The 18184-nt window shown below is 48.3% G+C and overlaps 1 protein-coding gene and 1 long non-coding RNA gene across 2 annotated transcripts in view; one reads left to right on the forward strand and one right to left on the reverse strand.

Annotated features, from left to right (window-relative positions):
• The window catches only part of POP7 (POP7 homolog, ribonuclease P/MRP subunit), a 79894-nt gene extending 72479 nt beyond the window's left edge, over window positions 1-7415 (reverse strand). Inside the window, exon 1 of the mRNA XM_069646015.1 lies at window positions 7283-7415. Within this exon, the coding sequence (XP_069502116.1) occupies window positions 7283-7344 (62 nt within the window). The 5' untranslated portion in view covers window positions 7345-7415. The remainder of the gene's footprint in view (window positions 1-7282) is intronic.
• Window positions 7416-7484: 69 nt separating this feature from the next.
• Window positions 7485-18184, forward strand: part of LOC138567610 (uncharacterized) — a 44894-nt gene continuing 34194 nt past the window's right edge. Inside the window, exon 1 of the long non-coding RNA XR_011302256.1 lies at window positions 7485-7505. This is a non-coding gene — a long non-coding RNA (uncharacterized lncRNA). The remainder of the gene's footprint in view (window positions 7506-18184) is intronic.

Consider the following 18184-nt stretch of genomic DNA (forward strand, 5'->3'; position numbering starts at 1 on the left):
GCCATTCAAGATTGGTGTGCTGCCAATGTTCTTTGTCTGAATGCCAGCAAGACAGAGATCCTCCACATCGGCACACCTTCACCATCCTTTCCCCTCACTCTGGCCAGCCTTCCTGGGCCCTCCTCCTACCCCCACCTGCGAGGCTAAGAACCTCAGGGTCTTCTTTGACTCCACACTTTCCTTTTCCACACACATCTCTGATGTCTCTAAAAAGTCAAACTTCCTACCGCACCTCCTCAGAGGTACTCTGCCTTTCCTCTCCTTCCCCCAGAAGCTCATGGTCTCCCAAGCTCTGGTTCTCTTTAGGTTAGACTATTGTAACAGCCTCTTTCTAAATCTACCTGCCTCTACTCTCCACCCTCTGCAACTAATCCAGAACAGAACTGCAAGACTGGTCCTTGGCTTCAAGCCCTGGGATTGCATCTCTCCAGCTCTGAAATCTCTTCATTGGCTCCCAGTGGATGCAAGGATTAAATTCAAAACCCTCTCCATTGTCCACAAGGATTTCTAGGGCCTGGGTCCAAAATACCTTCAGATATCCCTCTGCAAATACCTCCCCTCTCGAGCTCTTCGCTCCTCCCACCTCCAACTCCCTCAGGATCAGTCGTTTTTCAAAGAAACAAGCTGGGGGTAGATCTCCGTCTTCGGCTGGGGCATCCCTCTGGAATAGCCTCCCTGCCACTCTGAAACTTGAGGAGAACCATCTCCGGTTCCGGAAGCACCTCAAGACCTTCCTCTTTGCTTCTGCCTTCGTTCCCCCTCTCCCCGGCTGATCTGGTCTCTCTTTGCACCGTGCACCTGGCCACCCTCTGTTCTCCAGGCCCAGGTACCTGCTCACCCTGCAACCCTCCCGCACTGCCTCCGGGCCACCCGTTGCACTGGGGTCTGCATCTGTACCCTTACAGCCCCCATATCAGACCTACCCTGTCTGCTGCCTTAAACCCAGCACTTGCCAATTGCTGGCTGCACTACCACCGTTTGTTGCCTTTAGTAATTTATTTTATTATGTATCTGTTTCTCCTTTGCTCCGCACTCCCCGCCCCCTCCTATGCACTTGCGCATTCCCAATGTCACTGGGCCTAGTAAGATCGTTTTTATGTTCTCCCTTGTTCCCCTCCCTTGCCTTGTCGCACTCTGAAACACTTGTGTACGAGCACAATAGAAATAAAATATCAATATCAAGGCTGACCACAGTGGAATACATGCCCTGTCAATATCCTCAGTAGTAACATTTATGACTTAATTAACAGCCCCCACTAGATCCTGCTATGTACTATTGTTTATTCAGTGTATTTACAAGTTCTTTCCCTTAGATTTCTGTCTGTTTTCTTTTCTTGTTTTATTGGCTTTTGGCTATGTTCACTGGGCAACCTGGTGTAAGGTTTATGGTGTTTATTGTTTTATGTTGTTTTACTTGTTAAGAGACAAAATAGTATGTAGTTACATCTGTTCTTTTTCTTCTGTGTGTATTTATATTCTGTACTTTTAAATAAAGTTTAAAAGACAAGCACTGGTAAAGCCAACCATTTGGGATTTTATGTAGACATTGAATAGGAATGTTCCAGGCATTGCTACAATGGTGCAAAAAGCTGGGAATGTGGTGATTACTTGGGCATATGATGGCAGTGCCTAGTAAATGCCTATATAATACTATACACAAGCCAAACATGTAACTGTTGCCAATGCATGTTTTAATGGGAATACAGTGCCATGAACAGATGCAAGAACACACATTTGCATACAAATCAAGTGGCTTAAGGCACGCTTTGTTGAGTCATTTTCTTCACACCAGGAGCTGGTTTTCAGCTGCAAAAAAGCCATTACCTTTCAGTAGAATGCTTATTAATAAGATCCCGGCAGGGGCGGGAAGTGGGTAGGAATGGTTGTATGGCCTAGAATGGCCACGAGTAGTCAATGGCTGGATAAAAAAGTGAAACACAGGCTCTGTGACCCTACTCGCACACCATCTCTCGGTTATCTTCACTGCCAATGGGTTTGACATTTAGGTAGCACTCACAATGCCACCTAACCATTGGCGGCCCATATCTATGGGCGTGGGACGCTGCCTCTTCACTTGAGTGCAAGTCCAAACAGTCAGGTACATGCAAGGGGACTGTGCTGCCTGTCTCTGAGCAGGGGTGCATACTCCTGCCAAGTTTATCTTTTTTCAATGTGGTGCCCTGTGGGCCTTTGTGGGCTATGCAATATGTGCAGGGCACAATAAGAGGCTGATGGCTCATAGGAAGGTCAGCCCCACTGCCTCTCATCATTGTACTACTAGAGTTGGATGCTCTGAATGACAGTAGAGGAAATCTCTCCTCTTCGGTCAGCCAGTACGTTCTCTGTGAGGTGGATGGTGTTGGCATGCTGTAGGTGCAAGCAGGAGGTAAGTCAAATGTAAATGTTTACGTGTATATGATATGATATGGCATTTATAGCGCGCCTATACAAAAGTGTTTCAAGGCGCGACGAGGTAAGGGAGGGGGAACGGAGGGAAGACAGACTGCGATCCTACTAGGCCAGGTATCATTCAGATCGCACAAGTGCATGGGAAGGGGGAAGTGGGAAAGTGCCTGAGGACAGTGCAGTACATGGGATAATAGAATAAATAACAATACGTAAAAGTATGACCAGCAGGTGGCAAGTGCAAGGGTAAGTGCAGACATCAGGTGTCAAGTGCTGGTAGTGGGACTGAAGGGATACAGAAACAGTCCCCAAGTGCGGGGGTTGCCAGGAAGTTAGTGCAGGTGGGCGACTGGTGGGGGAGGGGACCTGGGCTTGAGGACAGAGGGTGGCCAGGTAACCAGTGCAGTTTCAGCCAGGAGGGCAGCAGGGGAGAGGAGAAAAAGCAGAAGCAAAGAGAAAGGTTTTGAGGTGCTTCTGGAACCGGAGATGATTTACCTCAAGTTTCATGGGGGCAGGGAGGCTGTTTCAGAGGAAGGCCCCAGCCGAACAAAGATCTACCACCAACTTGTTGCTTGAAGAAGCGACTGACCCTGAGGGAGTTGGAGGCAGATGAGCGAAGAGCTCGAGAAGGAAGATATTTAGGACGAGAGAGTTGAAGGTATTGAGGCCCCAGGCGGCTTTGTGGACAATGCAGAGGGTTTTGAACTTAATCATTTCAGCCACTGGGAGCCAACAGAGATTTCAGTCCTGGAGAGATACGATCCCTGGGCTTGAGGCCAAGGACAAGTCTCGCAGTCCTGTTCTGAAGGAGTTTCAGAGGGCGGAGAGTAGAAGCAGGCAGATTTAGAAAGAGGCTGTTGCAATAGTCCAGCCTGGAGAGAACCAGAGCACTGGAGACAGTGAGCTTCTGGGGGAAGGATAGGAAAGAAAGAATACCTCTGAGGAGGTGCAGCTGGTAATGTGACTTCTTAGAGATGTCAGAGATGTGAGGAGAGAAGGAGAGTGTGGAGTCGAAGATGACCCCGAGGTTTTTAGCCTCACAGGTGGGAGCAGGAGGATGGCAAGAGAGGCTGTCAAGAGTGACAGGAAAGGAGGGAGCAGGTGTGCTGATGAGGAGGATATCTGTCTTACTGGCATTAAGGCAGAGATCATTGGCTGCAGACCAGTCCTGGAATGTGGAAAGACAGATGAGAGAGGGAAAAGAGGTGGCCGAGGGTAGCCTGAAAACAATCTGAGTGTCACCCGCATAGCACTGGAAGTTGGGGCAGAGTGCGGCAATGCAATGGGCAAGAAGTGCCAGGTATTGGTTGAACAGCCAGGGAGAGAGGTTAGACCCCTGGTGAACACCACAGGTAGAGATAAAGATAGAGGAATGGAAGGACCCAAGTTGAACCTGGGAGGGTCGATCAGAAAGGAAAGAAGTCAGCCACTCCAGGGCCTTACCGGTAAAACCCAGTTATCACAGACAGTTGAGCAGGATGGCATGATTGACCGTGTCAAGGGCAGAAGAGAGATCAAGTAAGATGAGGACACGGGGTGTTGGAATCAAGGTTGGAGAGCAGGTCTTCACGGATGTTCAGGAGAGCAGTTTCCTTGCTTCTGGCAGCTCTGAAGCCAGACTGATGATCATGGAGGCAACCAACAGATTACGTGTGAAGATTGAGCTGGGAGATGGACAGCTTTTCCAAGAGTTTGCCCAGGAAAGGAGTGATGGAGATTGGGCGATAGTTAGCCGGGCAGGAGGGGTCGGCAGAGGGTTTCTTAAGAAGAGGGTGCACAAGGAGTGCTTCAGGAGGGAAGGGAAGACTCCAGTGGCGAAGGAGTGGTTGCAGAAGTCGGCCAGAGCAAGATCCAGGGAGTCAATGTGGTCCTTGATGGTTTTGGAGGAACAGGGATGAACCTGTTTTGACGAGACTTTCATAGATCAGACTTGTCTAGAAACCTTGTCTGGGGAGAACAGGGGAAAAGGCAGAGAAGGAGGGAGGAGATGTGGCCAAAGAAGGGCCAGAGTAAGAGCAGGGAGTAGAGAGAGAAGATAGGATGTCCTGAGTTTGAGATGAAATGAGAAGCCAGTGCCGTGCAGAGGGCCTGGGAGAGGACCGGAGAGGTAGAGACTGCGGCAGGATTGGCCAGTTCCTTGCAGACTTATTTCAGCCGAGTTGTTAGATGCCGCAAAGACGTGGGCTTGGATGTGAGCTCTCTTCTTGGTGAGGACAGAGAGCCGGTATTGCCTTTGGAGCAGGCGGCAGGCCAGTTTGTCAGAGGATGTACACGAAGCACGCCTTTTCCTCTCAGCCACCCTGCACGTGCGTTTAAGGGTGACGAGGTCTGAGTCGTACCAGCTTTGGGCTTCAGGCGGATCCTCATGACAGGGGCAAGAACATCGAGAGTATCAGATATAGCAGAGTGGAGCATGGAAAGGGCTGTGTCAGGGTGTGAGTCAGCCAAAGGGGGAGGGAGGGTGAGAAAGCAGCGGCGAAAGCCTCAACTGACACGCGCTTCATGGGTCGGATGGCCGAGAAGGTGGGTGGCAGTGATGGGAGTTGGCTTGGCCTGAGGGGTAGAGATGGTGAGATTGGAGGAAAGGAGAACGTGATCACTCCAGGAGAGAGGAGAGGTGAGAGGGATAGAAAAGGGGAAGGTCTGAGGAGATCAGAATATCCAGAGTGTGCCCCGCAGAGTGAGTCGGCCAGAGGGGAGGATAGAGAGTGGTATACTTGGGTGCAGCCAGTCTAATTATACTTCCTTACTGTGGTATTCTGATTTTTTAATGGGCATCAAAGGTAAAGCAAACGTGGTGGGTGCTCTTTTATAGCAATACTGGCCTTCATTGGTGCAGCCAGTTTGAATATACTCTTTTTGGTGCATGGCTCCTGTGCATCAAGGAGCAAGTAAGCAAGGGTTGTTACATGGCTAAACTGTCCTCCATTGATGGCACTGGTTTGGCCATATGTTATTACTGCAGCATTGCATTTTTTGGGCATCAAGGGTAAAGCACACATCATTAAGTGCTATTGCATGGCTTCACTGGCATAGATTAGTGCAGCTAGTCTGGACATATTTTCTCATGGTGGCATTGCATTTTTTACAAGCATATCCAACAGCAATAATTGGTAATAACGGCATGTATTGGTGCAGTCTGCATGGGCACAGCCAGCATGAAAATGTTTTGTATACTACTGTATTTGTGTGGCAAAGGCATCATGAAAATGTGTAGGAAAAAGCACCTGTGCGCCTTTTTTTAATGTGCTAACATACAAAACCAATCGCACACTGTTGCTTTTTACCCAATTTTTCACAAAAAGTGTGATAGAAAAAACACAATTTTATCCCATTATTTAAAACAAAATCTTGGAAGGGAACACCCACTCCCCCAATACCCCTTGGTTGGTTCTAGCTCCACCACTATACTCAATGGCTCTCACAAATTCCAGACAAACATTTAAAACATGGTAAACAATTCACCAGTCGCCATTGCAGCCAACAGCAAAACTAAAAATGCTGAGCACAATTCTCACCGCTCACTCATTTGGTTATGTAAATCTGAAGATTTATGAGAAAACATGAGTAAGACAAAAAAAATGGTGTGCTCTGATCAGTGTCACATCTCGTGTAAATTAATTTCCTTTGATGTCATCATTCTGCTGATTACTATTTTTTAAACTTGAAAAATCCTACCCATTTTTGGTCACAGAATGTTGGCAAGTATGCAGTTGCACCAAACACGTTTTGAAAATCGTGGCACGATGGTTTATCCCGACTGATCACGTCTTTACGCTGTACGTTAATTTCAGAGAATGTGGTTCGAGGTGTCAGAGGTGAATGAGGAATGGGAAAGGACACACGACAAGGAAATTGTGCATGGGGTTTTTACTGTTTCTGCAGTCATTAACCCCAGATTTGCTCATGAGCAGGTATTATGTTAAAAACCATAAAACCATTAGCCCCAGAGCAGATACTGCGAGTGGAATTGTTAACCGCAGAGTACGTACTGTGCAGAGAAGGTATTGTGTCTGTAATTAGAAGGCCCGGGGCAGGTATTCTGTCATATGTAACGGATTAGGAGGTAATGTGTCTGGCATCAGTATCCTAGATTCGGTACTGTCTGTAATTATTTGCCCCAGGGCAGGTATTGTCAGATACAGCTGATGAGCAGGTACGTGCTGTATCGTAAGTCATTAACTCCAGAGCAGGTATTGGGTCTGCACTCATTCGCTCCAGCCAGAGGATGTGATGGCGCTGGAGAAGGTAGGGACTGGCTGTCTGCCGATATTCATCGGGTGTTTCTGTGTCTGCAGCCATTAAGCCTAGAACAGACACTGTGCCTGCAGTTATTCTCCACGGAAGGGTCATCAGACCCAGGGAAATTCCGGGATCTGCAGCCATTAGCCCTGGGGAATCATCACTTTCAGAGTAGGCACTGGAAGTGGAGACAGTAGCACGTCTGCAATCATTAGCCGGCGCAGGTATTATTATATATGTAGTCACTTACATCGGAGCACGGTTTGTCTTGTCTGTGTAGTGGCTGCACAGCAGTTACTGCGTCTGCGAGCATGCCAGAGCCGGGACTGAACCGTAAATGAGTTTTGGAGCAGCTACTGTGTCTACGATACCAACAACCACAGGTTGCCCTGTGTAATTTCAAAACCAGATGTTTAGAAAATCGCGTACTTACAATGTTTATTTTCAACATGTGAAGTACAATAAGATGATTTACAGCTGCAGCCTCTTCTTAAACGTGCATTTCCAGAGGTTGTAAAGGGGCTCCTGTTGCCAACATAACAACAAAGGGGGGTAGGGAGGGGGGAGAACGATCTAAGTTAACGGAAGCAACGCACATACAATTAATAAGAAGAGCTGGCTCACACAGACTCACCTGATGCTGCCTGGAACCAGGAACTGGGCGTTTCGCAAACGCAGGCCTCCTATTGCTTTCATTATCAATCAAACATATAAAGTTCTCATGAGACCCGACTGCGTTGTGGGTTTGTTTAAAAGTTTGCCGACACTTTCCGAAATACCTTTAGGAGATCATGACGTATTTACGTAGGACGTCTACGTGCTTAGGAAGGGAATTACGGAGGAAGAAGCACTTTCAGGTATTTATTTGGTTGATACTAGTTCCCATCCGAGAAGCGACCGATACTAGTTCCCATCCGAGAAGCGACCCATCGGTTGTTAGGCCATTTCTCAGAGGGGAAATAGCTGCTTCTGTGTGAGTGGGCTAGTTCCCATTAGAGAAATTGCCCTTGTTTGCCCCCTAGTGGCCAAGTCCTGCATAATAATGGGAACTAGCCCACTCATACTGAGAAGTCTAGTTCCCATTAGAGAAATGGCCCTTTTGCCCCTAGTGGCCAAGTTCTGCATAATAATGGGAACTAGCCTACTCAAACTGAGAAGGCTAGTTCCCATTAGACAAATTGCCCTTTTTGCTCCCCTAGTGGCCAAGTCCTGCATAATAATGGGAACTAGCCCACTCACACTGAGAAGGCTAGTTCTCATTAGAGAAATGGCCCTTTTTGCCCCTAGTGACCAAGTCCTGCTCTTTCCCATTAGAGAAATTGCCCTTTTTGGCCCTAGTGGCCAAGTCCTGCACAATAATGGGAACTAGCCTACTAAAACTGAGAAGGCTAGTTCCCATTAGACAAATGGCCCTTTTTGCTCCCCTAGTGGCCAAGTCTGCATAATAATGGGAACTAGCCTGCTCACACTGAGAAGGCTAGTTCCCATTAGAGAAATGGCCTTTTTGCCCCTAGTGGCCAAGTCCTGCACAATAATGGGAACTAGCCTATTCAAACTGAGAAGGCTAGTTCCCATGAGACAAATGTCCCTTTTTGCTCCCCTAGTGGCCAAGTCTGCATAATAATGGGAACTAGCCTGCTCACACTGAGAAGGCTAGTTTAGAGAAATGGCCTTTTTGCCCCTAGTGGCCAACTCCTGCATAATAATGGGAACTAGCCCACTCACACTGAGAAGGCTAGTTCCCATTAGACAAATGGCCCTTGTTGCTCCCCTAGTGGCCAAGATCTGCATAATAATGGGAACTAGCCCACTCACACTGAGAAGGCTAGTTCCCATTAGAGAAACAACCCTCCGAACTGCAGAGGGCTGAAAGGTCCTCTCGTCTAATGGGAACTAGCCCACTCACACTGAAGCAGCTATTTCCCATTAGAGAAACGGCCCTCCGATCTGCAGAGGCAGAAAGGTCCTGTCGTCTAATGGGAACTAGCCCACTCACACTGAAGCAGCTATTTCCCATTAGAGAAACAGCCCTCCGACCTGCAGAGGCAGAAAGGTCCTCTCGTCTAATGGGAACAAGCCCACTCACACTGAAGCAGCTATTTCCCATTAGAGAAACGGCCCTCCGACCTGCAGAGGCAGAAAGGTCCTCTCGTCTAATGGGAACTAGCCCACTCACACTGAAGCAGCTATTTCCCATTAGAGAAACGGCCCTCCGACCCGCAGAGGCAGAAAGGTCCTCTCGCCTAATGGGAACTAGCCCACTCACACTGATGCAGCTATTTCCCATTAGAGAAACGGCCCTCCGACCCGCAGAGGCAGAAAGGTCCTCTCGTCTAATGGGAACTAGCCCACTCACACTGAAGCAGCTATTTCCATTAGAGAAACGGCCCTCCGACCCGCAGAGGCAGAAAGGTCCTCTCGTCTAATGGGAACTAGCCCACTCACACTGAAGCAGCTATTTCCCATTAGAGAAACGGCCCTCCGACCCGCAGAGGCAGAAAGGTCCTCTCGTCTAATGGGAACTAGCCCATTCACACTGAAGCAACTATTTCCCATTAGAGAAACGGCCCTGCAGAGGCAGAAAGGTCCGCTCGTCTAATGGGAACTAGCCCATTCACACTGAAGCAACTATTTCCCATTAGAGAAACGGCCCTGCAGAGGCAGAAAGGTCCGCTCGTCTAATGGGAACTAGCCCATCCACACTGAAGCAACTATTTCCCATTAGAGAAACGGCCCTCTGACTTTTCTGCCTCTCCAGGTCGGAGGGCCATTTCTCTTTGTTTTTATACCATAAACGGGGGTTTAAAATAAATAAATAAGAAAATCGACCCTTTTGTTTTCGGTTCTATTTACTGAACCCTATTGCATTTCGATCCTTTTGATTCAGTCCTATCACCTATAACCTGGTTCAGTTAGTTCCCCTCTTGTGCACTATATGAGCATGGGTTGACCCTCCTCAGATTGTCGACGCATTGACCCTATTAGGCATGAAGATTTGTTTGCTCTCCTGGCCAGAAAGACCATTTGTCTGTCCTGGGCTTGAAGATGTGCTGGCACTCCTGGGCTTGAAGACAAAGATAGGCCCTTCCAGGGGCCAGAAACTGATGATATGATGCATCAGCAGGGCCAGAAACCGGAGAGAGGCCCACTCAGCTTGGTGTTGAGAGTTAAACCACGGTCAAGTTGGTTTACCCAGGGTACTGCACTCCTCCTCGTCTTTCCAATACCCTTCTCTACTTTTGATGGGCTAGTTAGTAGGTTAAGTTGTACACCTAGGCACCAGCTAGCATACTACTTAATGGACACAGGCCTTCTTCCACAGCATTTACCTTATTTTCAGGGTCCACCTTCTGCACTTCTTCCTTCCTCCACCTTCCTTTTCTTCCTCAGTACCTTTCCAAAAATGTTCCTTCATCAGTGGCCCTCATCTTCCTACACCGATTATGTTTGTACCTTTTATACTGTTCTCCAAGTAATTTCCTCCTTTCTCTTGTGTCTGATCTTCCATCTCTCCTTTCCCCCTTACTAGTTTTCCCCTCTTCACGCTGCTCTCCCCTTTCCCTTCTTTTGACGCATCTTCACCTTCCTTTCCCATTCACCTCAAGTCTTACTCTGCTTCAACTCCCTTCACCTTCCTTCTTCCTGTTTCACCCCGCTCTTTACTGCAACTCTTGTTTCCAAACTCCCATACTAGGCCTTCTACCAAAGCCTTCCTGTATAGTCCAGCCCCTTTTGATACTGGAAAAGGAAGGGTGTTAATTAATGTGCCCAACTCCTTGTGTGTACTTGACAAAGTGATTGGCTCTTCTAAGTAACTCACCTTCAGATCTAGTGATTCGTATCAGTTATAAATGGTCAGCTGCCAACTTGAAGTCAAGCAGCGCTGTCATGGTAGCTGCCTGATCCCACCATGGTGCCTCCTGCAGGCAGCTGCACAATAACTCTGCCAACCTTGAACCTCCTCATCTGCCAACTTCACTGCATACCCAAGCTCAAGTAGGTCTTTTCCACAGTCCATCCTGCAGACTGTGTATTCAAATGTACTTTTAGAGGGATCAAAGACAATACCCACAGATCATTTGGCCTTCTAATGCAGAGTTGTTCATTCTTCAAAACTCTACCAGGTCTTGAATTACAGACTGGTACCTGGCAAAGGATAAAGTGGATAGGGTAGACGCCTTGGGACTACCTTATATATTGGCTATTATCTTTCTGAAGGTACAGGCCCCGCCCAGGGTCTTGTGGCTCCATTCCCATATGTCCACCTAGAAACACGGTCACAGTTCTTTCCTTTTTTATGCTGTCACTCAGTTCCTTGTTGTACTCAATATGTAATTCTTTTCATTAACAGTTTCATATTTTCAGTCATTTATATTCCATGAAAGTATTTATATTGTTAAAGTAGCCCTTATTTTCATTTATTATATTACTCGAGTTATCAGTTCATGGTTCTTACATATTTATCATATTCCAGATTTATTATAACCATTTAATTGGACCAAAGTGTGAATTATCTTAGCCGTTGGCATAATTATGGATCTATGTGTTAAAATTGAACCTGACGTAGTTGAATTTTTTCCAAATGTTTTGTATCGAATTTTTTTAAATGTCAGATTTTGGGGTAGGTTGCACCGCCACCACCCACCCCCTCCAACCCCTTACACAATCCAATATGGCCTGACCCCAACCCACCATCTACCATCAGTGGTATAAAAAATTTAAAGACATTGAGGGGAGGGGGCAGAGGATTTTCAACCAGTTTGGGGGGAGGAGGTCGACCAAAATCCATAAACCTATAATTATACTGTTAAATGGTGTTATGGTCACTAATAGTCTTAATAAAAATCGGCCCCTAGGAAGGGGCAAATGTGCTGTTACTGGGGTATGAGGGTCATTAGACCACCAGGGATGGCATGGAGGGGGGGGCGGTGATCGGAGCGTGAAAGTTATGATTTGTTTTCGCTGGGCTGAACATAGGTAATTCATGTTTTTTGTTCTGTTTACAGGTTTCTTTACGCAAGGAGCTGCAATGTTATGCAAGTCGTTTTTTTATTCTACGGGATTGGGCAGTCTGGGGAGGTATTTTGGTGGGCTGGGACACAAATGCAGGGTCAGGCCACAAATTCCCACCATGCCAGAAAAACATTGGTGTTTCCCTGGGAGCTGCTGTCTCCCATGTGGGTTGACTGTCCGCAAGCCCAGGCTGCACCTCTGGCTGTACTGTGTTACAGATTTCACCTCCGGGGAAGAATGGGGACCCTTTGCCTCTGAGGAGGAATGGAGACCCTGCCAGGGCTCCCCAGAGCTGCAGCTGGACTTGGGGATGGTCAACCCACATGGGAGACAGCCACCCAAGGCCAGGGGCATCACTGCCACCTTCCTGGAGCTCTGGCTAGCCTGCATTACAGCTTCTCCCTCTGGCAAGGGACAGGGACCCTGCCAGGGCTCCCTGGGACAGCCGCTGTGTTTGAGGACGGTAGACCCAAATGGGAAACGAATGGCCAAGGCCAGGGACAGCACCCCCAACTGTGCTGGAGCTCTGGCTGGGTTTTGTTGCAGCTTCACCCTCTGGGAAGGACGTGGACCCTGCCGAGGCTCCCTGGAACCGTTGCTGGGTTTGTGGACAGTCAACCACACAAGGGACAGCCACCCAACGCCAGTGACAGCACCCCTGACCATCCTGGAGCTCTGGGCTGACCTGCATTATACAATTTCCCTCCATGAGGGGGACCCTGCCAGGCCCCTTCGGCTGCCACTGCACTTGGCGATGGTGGACTCACATGGGAGACAGATGCCGAAGGCCGGGGACATCACCTCCAGCCGTCCTTGAGTTTTGGCTGGGCTACATTACAGCTTTTCCCTTCGTGGAGGTATTGGCACACTGCCGGGGCACCCTGGTGGGGGAAAGCTGTAACAGAGGCCAGCCAGAGCTCCAAGATGATTGGAGGTGATGTCCCCGGCCTTGGACGGCTGTCTCCCATGTGGGTTGACCGTCCCACAGCCCAGCAGCAGTTCCAGGAAGCCACAGGGAAGGGGACCCTGTCAGGGCTCCCTGGGACAGCCACTGCACTTGGAGATGGTCACTCCATATGGGAGACAGCTGCCCAAGGCCAAGAACAAACTATCCTGGAGCTCTGGCTGGCCTGTGTTACAGCTTCTCCCTCTGGGAAAGGTCGGGGACCCTGCCGGGGCTCCTTGGGAGTGCCGCTGCACTTGGGAATGGTGGACCCACATGGTAGAGTCATCCAAGGCTGGGGACATCACTCCTGACCATCCTGGAGCTCTGGCTAGGCAGCATTACAGGATTTCCCCTCAGGGAACGGATGGAGACCCTGCTGGTGCTCCTTGGGACTGCCGTTGGACTTGGGGATAGTCAACACTTTTTCTTTTTCACCCAGGTAGATACAGCCACACATGAGGTACTGTTTTCATCCAGACACCTGTGGGAAGGTAGGCCATGTGTTGTTGGCGGTATGTTTCAGTAGTTTCCAGGTTGGAAATGTCTGAAAATTGTGTTATTTTCCCTAAATTTCAGACTTTGCTGGGCTTTTGGGTAATACATTCTAGGGCAATTTGCGCAAGTCAGACCTCTGTGGGTTCCTACGGGAGTCTGCTCTCCTGAAACATTTGGGTTACCAGTGGTTTAGCCTTTTCCATTTGCACCCAGGTAGGTACACCGACACATGAGGTACAGTTTTTGTCAGGACACGTTTGGGAATGTGGGATGGTAGGACATTTGTTGTTTTCACTTGGTTTAACATTTTTATACATTTGCTACTGCACTTTGTTACACAACCCTTTAATTTCCCAATTGCGAACTACATGTAGTTGCTGATTTAGGCGCTGTATGCTTTTGTAACCTGCTCAAGTCACCTACGCTTCAAAAGATCTACCTGTGCTCTTTCAAAAAATGTATGCTTGCCAGTCCTCACATTTATTTTCCTTTTTTACACATGCTAAGTATGTCTGTTTAGGCCGTCAGCATAAAATTCCTGTGTACTATGGCTCTGTTTTTGGCTTGTGGTATATGCGATTTCATAACTGGAAAAGTCAGGGGAACGTAGCGGGGCATTGCTTTTCTCAATATTCACAGAAGCCATTACCTTACAGGTCCAACCATGTCCAGCACACACCTTTTTTAACTGGCATTTTTCAAATCTTTCACGAAACTATGGGCATTTTCCCTACATAGATGTTGCCTAACCTGCGCAAATCACCCTTTCCTAAACATGGAATTTTGTCACTTTTCAGAAATGTATGCATTGGTCTTCCCTTTCAGCTTTCCTACCCTGGTCTTCCATTCCGTCCACGCATGGACTATTGGGGAAAAAAAGGGATAAACTCACATAGCTCTCACAAAATTGATGGTAACCTTATTTTTTTGGTTAACACTCAACCTGTTCTTGAAAACCTGGAAAATGGCAAATTCAGCGCAGCAAACCATTTGTTCCCAGCTCTTACAAGGAAACAACCACAGGCTTCTTTGTACATCATTTTATTGGCATTTTCTGAAAAGACACGAAATGTGCTCCCTTTTCGGCTATTTTCTCTCACCCCCCAAACAGCAAATTAGGATTCCTAGGTGGCGTTATGATCACCTACATGTGGGAAGAAAGGGGGCCAAATGTGAGCGAGATATGACATGTAAATAAAAAGTTACAAGGGATTGAATGGCGACATACTGAAACCACCAAGAAAGGGCTTGGCGCGCGGGGGGCATTGGCAGTTAAGAGGTTAAAAACAAATAATACATTAGCTTAAAGAAATAGACAATTGGGTAATTGAAGTGTTTTTATTATGACAAGTGCTTACACTATAAAGCAACAAATAATACATATACATGTGTACACCAAAGATCAAATTGGTGGAGCCATATGGAGTGAACCTGCTTTACCTGCGGGATTGGAAGAAAAAGAAGCCGAATAGTAAAACATTTATGGAAAAACAGTTCTCATAACTGCACATGAATCGCTGCAAGAATTGGATAACAGAAAAAGAAAACTTTATTATTTCAAATGTTCACAATCTTTTGTCACAATATTTCCTGTAAGGGCTCAACAGATATTACGACTTCACACCTTCAGCAGGGGCACGCTGATACACAGTGCCAGAGGTTTGTAAGGCAATTATAGATCTATACATTATTTGCTTTTCATAATGGTGCTGTAGTGTGAACAAGTAGAGGTAAACTATAGACAACTAAAGGTCTCAGAACATTTCCAAGTTAAAAATGTCACTCGAAATATGGATTTATAGGACAGTGAGTTAAAATAACATAAAAAGCAACTCACACTGCCTAAAATTAAAAATGTGATTAGAGTGGAAGGAACTCGGAAACACTTGAGACTTTTCTCAAGCGCACCTGGCACTTTTTGAATCTGTTATACTCTTTGGACTTTCATCAGGCATTTCCAATAGTTACGATTTGCCTTGAAGTAATATGGTTCTGCTTTCACTTTATGACGCATTTTGCACACAGCACTTTTATATGGATGTACAATGGATTTATATGTACAAGGCAGTTTTTCCAGTATGTATTATCAGGCATTTACCAAGCGGAGTGGCCGAGCAGGAATGTACAAACAGAATTTGGCCTGTAGATATTCTGCCCCAGTTCCATAAAAGGCATGATGAACTGGACGTTAGCCCTTGCCCTGAATGGGCTTGACCATGGGTAGCCAATGAAGATGGTGCACACATGGAGTAATGTGAGCACAACTAAGTGTGTAAGCGGCTACTCTGGCTGCAGAGTTCTACAGGAACTGAAGGTGCCATAGGAAGTAGCCAGTTTGTGCCAGAAATAGGGTGTTGAAGTGGTCCATAGAGGACATAACAAGTAAGGACACCACAGGGGCACGTAACTGAGAAAGGAGTAAACAAAGAACCTTACTATGGGGTTTTCATTTGTAGATGGCCCCTTTGACATACTGGACTTAGCTTTTCTGTCTGCGGAATCTCAGATAACATATTTACCCCTAAAGATGGCCAAACGAGGGGGTACAAAAGGCAGTAGAAGAAGAAGGGCCCACCACCAACACCTCATTTTTCCCCCTGAACCAGCTATTACACATCCATGCACCCACAGCTTCGAGACAGGACCTAAATCTGGTCGCTGTCTCGACAAGAGAGATCTAAACGGACCAGGATCTGTGTCATCTGTTAAGAATAACAGTGGAAGCCGTGAGAGCAGATAAGCTTGGTAAGAGGTTACATGTACATATCAAACCTGGAAGATGGAGCAAACCTGAGGAACTCCACATCTCAAGGCATATGGTACAGAATGAAAAGGGGGAATGGAAATTGACTGTTCGGTTAGAGAGAAACAAAGAAAACCAGGAAAGAACGGCACCAGAAAGGCCGGCCCAGACGAGCAAGGGGTATGGCCAACGGTATCAAAGGCGCCAGATAAGTCAAGTAATAAGCACCAACGCTGCCCGAGTCGTGCAGCCAAGCCACATTGTCTACGTTGGAGACCAGCACCCCTTCTGTGCCACATCCTGGACGAAAAATGGTTTGAGAAGTATGGAAGAAAGATTACTCAAGAAAGGACAGATGAAGGCTTCAAAAAGCTTCATAAGAAGATTCCAAAATGGCCCCCGTGACCACCCCACCGTGAGGAGCGTGCTCCTCCCCGGCCACCTGAAAAAGAAGCAATAAGCGGCGTTAAAAGACCCCAGGGCAGTAAAAGCAAAGGGGACGACCCGTGAAGCGAGCAGTCCCCAAGATCACTCCAACTGGAGCATTTGGGGGCAGAGTGAGTGGACCTGAGACCGCCAGCAGCGATGCCTGTGTGGGGACTGACAGTCGAGCCGGAGGAGATCAGAGAACCCACGCGGGTGGTGCAGAAGACGCAGGGTGCCCATTCAGCCAAGGCAACATAGGCGAGACTGGGTAGTGTGAGCAGACCACCACGGATCCCTGGCGGCTGACCTGGGGGAAGACAAGGCTGCTGGACTAGCGCGCCTGCTGGGACACATTGGCGCAAGCACTGCAGCGCGGCAATACAGCAGAGCCGGCGCAGCCCGGACATCCAGCTACAAATGAGAGGGAGCAGCTAGTATTCTCCTGAAATCCTGCGCCTGCCTCTGCCCCATACAGCAAACGAACCACGCGGCGCCGGGGCCCCATGAGCTGTGATGCGCCCCAGCTGGCGCAGGGTAAGTAAGCATAATTAAGGGAGTTGGCAGCCATGAAGTAGGCACACGCAAGACGCTCCCCTCCCAAACAACGGACATGGAGGTTTATGAAACAATCTGCCCCAGCACACCATAACCTACACTTGGAAGGGGACACCCTACGGCAGGAGACCCGCAGCATACCTGGACCCAGGCAAAGGCACAAGCCCATACCATTCAGCAACATCAGAGGCAAACTGCAGTAATAGAAGGGTGACGGCACTAAGTCTCCTGCAGCATCCCCCCCCCCTGCTAACGGCCAGGGAAGGAACCCGGGGGTCGAGGGGTGGGGGAGGCACGTGCTCCCAACTCCCAGCATTTGATTCCACAGGAGAGCGCTGCTTCGCTCCACCACCCACCCTTATGAAAACTAACCCTGCCATGCAAGATTAATCAAGAAGGAACCTCCACTGGTGCAAGAGCATACTTAGGAGCGGTGAGAGCACGGGGGCACCCGAGGAAGAAATTCAAGAATCTCCTGGGCTCCAGGCCAGTGTGACACTGCGACCATGACCACTTTCACCTTTGAGTGTACTAGCCCCACGCCCCCCAGGGGGCAACTAACCCAGGCTCTAAAGGGGAGCTAGACCCCCGCTGCGCCCAGGAGGGAGAGAGAAGCATCCCCTTCATACAGAACAACTGGCCAATACCCTGGGGTCAAGAGGAACCTCAGAGACCTGGGGAGAAGCCCCCTACAGTAAGGTGCAGGCAGGCACTCGCCATCACCAGGCAATGTTGCGCAACAAGGCCAAGGAGGCCAATAAAGGCCCCTCAAGGGCCAATATCTCAAGAAAACAGAAAGGGACCCTCCAAAAGCTATGGAGAAATGAGGGGGAAGCCCCGGAGGAAGAGGATCCAGCGGTGACAGAGAGACAGCAGTCCGAGGAACCCCCCGACGCTGCCACAGGGGCAAGAGGTCACGAGCAAGGTGCTGCAACAGTGCTTTAAGGCATTCAGTGAGCAAATGACTGCTACCCTTCAGACACAATTAAGCCTAATATGCACAGAACTTGCACAATCCCTGCAGGAAATCAAAGGCGATAGTTGAATTGAAATAAATGAAAACACCATTCAAGAACTCACTGAAAACACCCGGAAGATAGATGTATTAGCGAAGCAGCATGCGGTAGCGACACAACCTGGAGCTCCAAGTCAAGGACTTGGAGAATCGCTCAGGAAGTTCCGACATCAGGGTGAAGGGGCTGCCAGAAAGTGTGAGCGATGCCGACTTCAGGGAAACAATGCAGCACGTGTACAAAGATTTGCTGGACATGGCTGGGGGAGAAATTAGATTTGCTGGACATGGCTGGGGGAGAAATTTTCATAGATAGAAGGTCCGCAGCGAGAAGAACCCGGGGCCA

The sequence above is a fragment of the Ambystoma mexicanum genome, chromosome 1p, assembly GCF_040938575.1.
Source record: "Ambystoma mexicanum isolate Mex_15411 chromosome 1p, UKY_AmexF1_1, whole genome shotgun sequence".
In the NCBI taxonomy this organism is placed as follows: Eukaryota; Metazoa; Chordata; class Amphibia; order Caudata; family Ambystomatidae; genus Ambystoma; species Ambystoma mexicanum.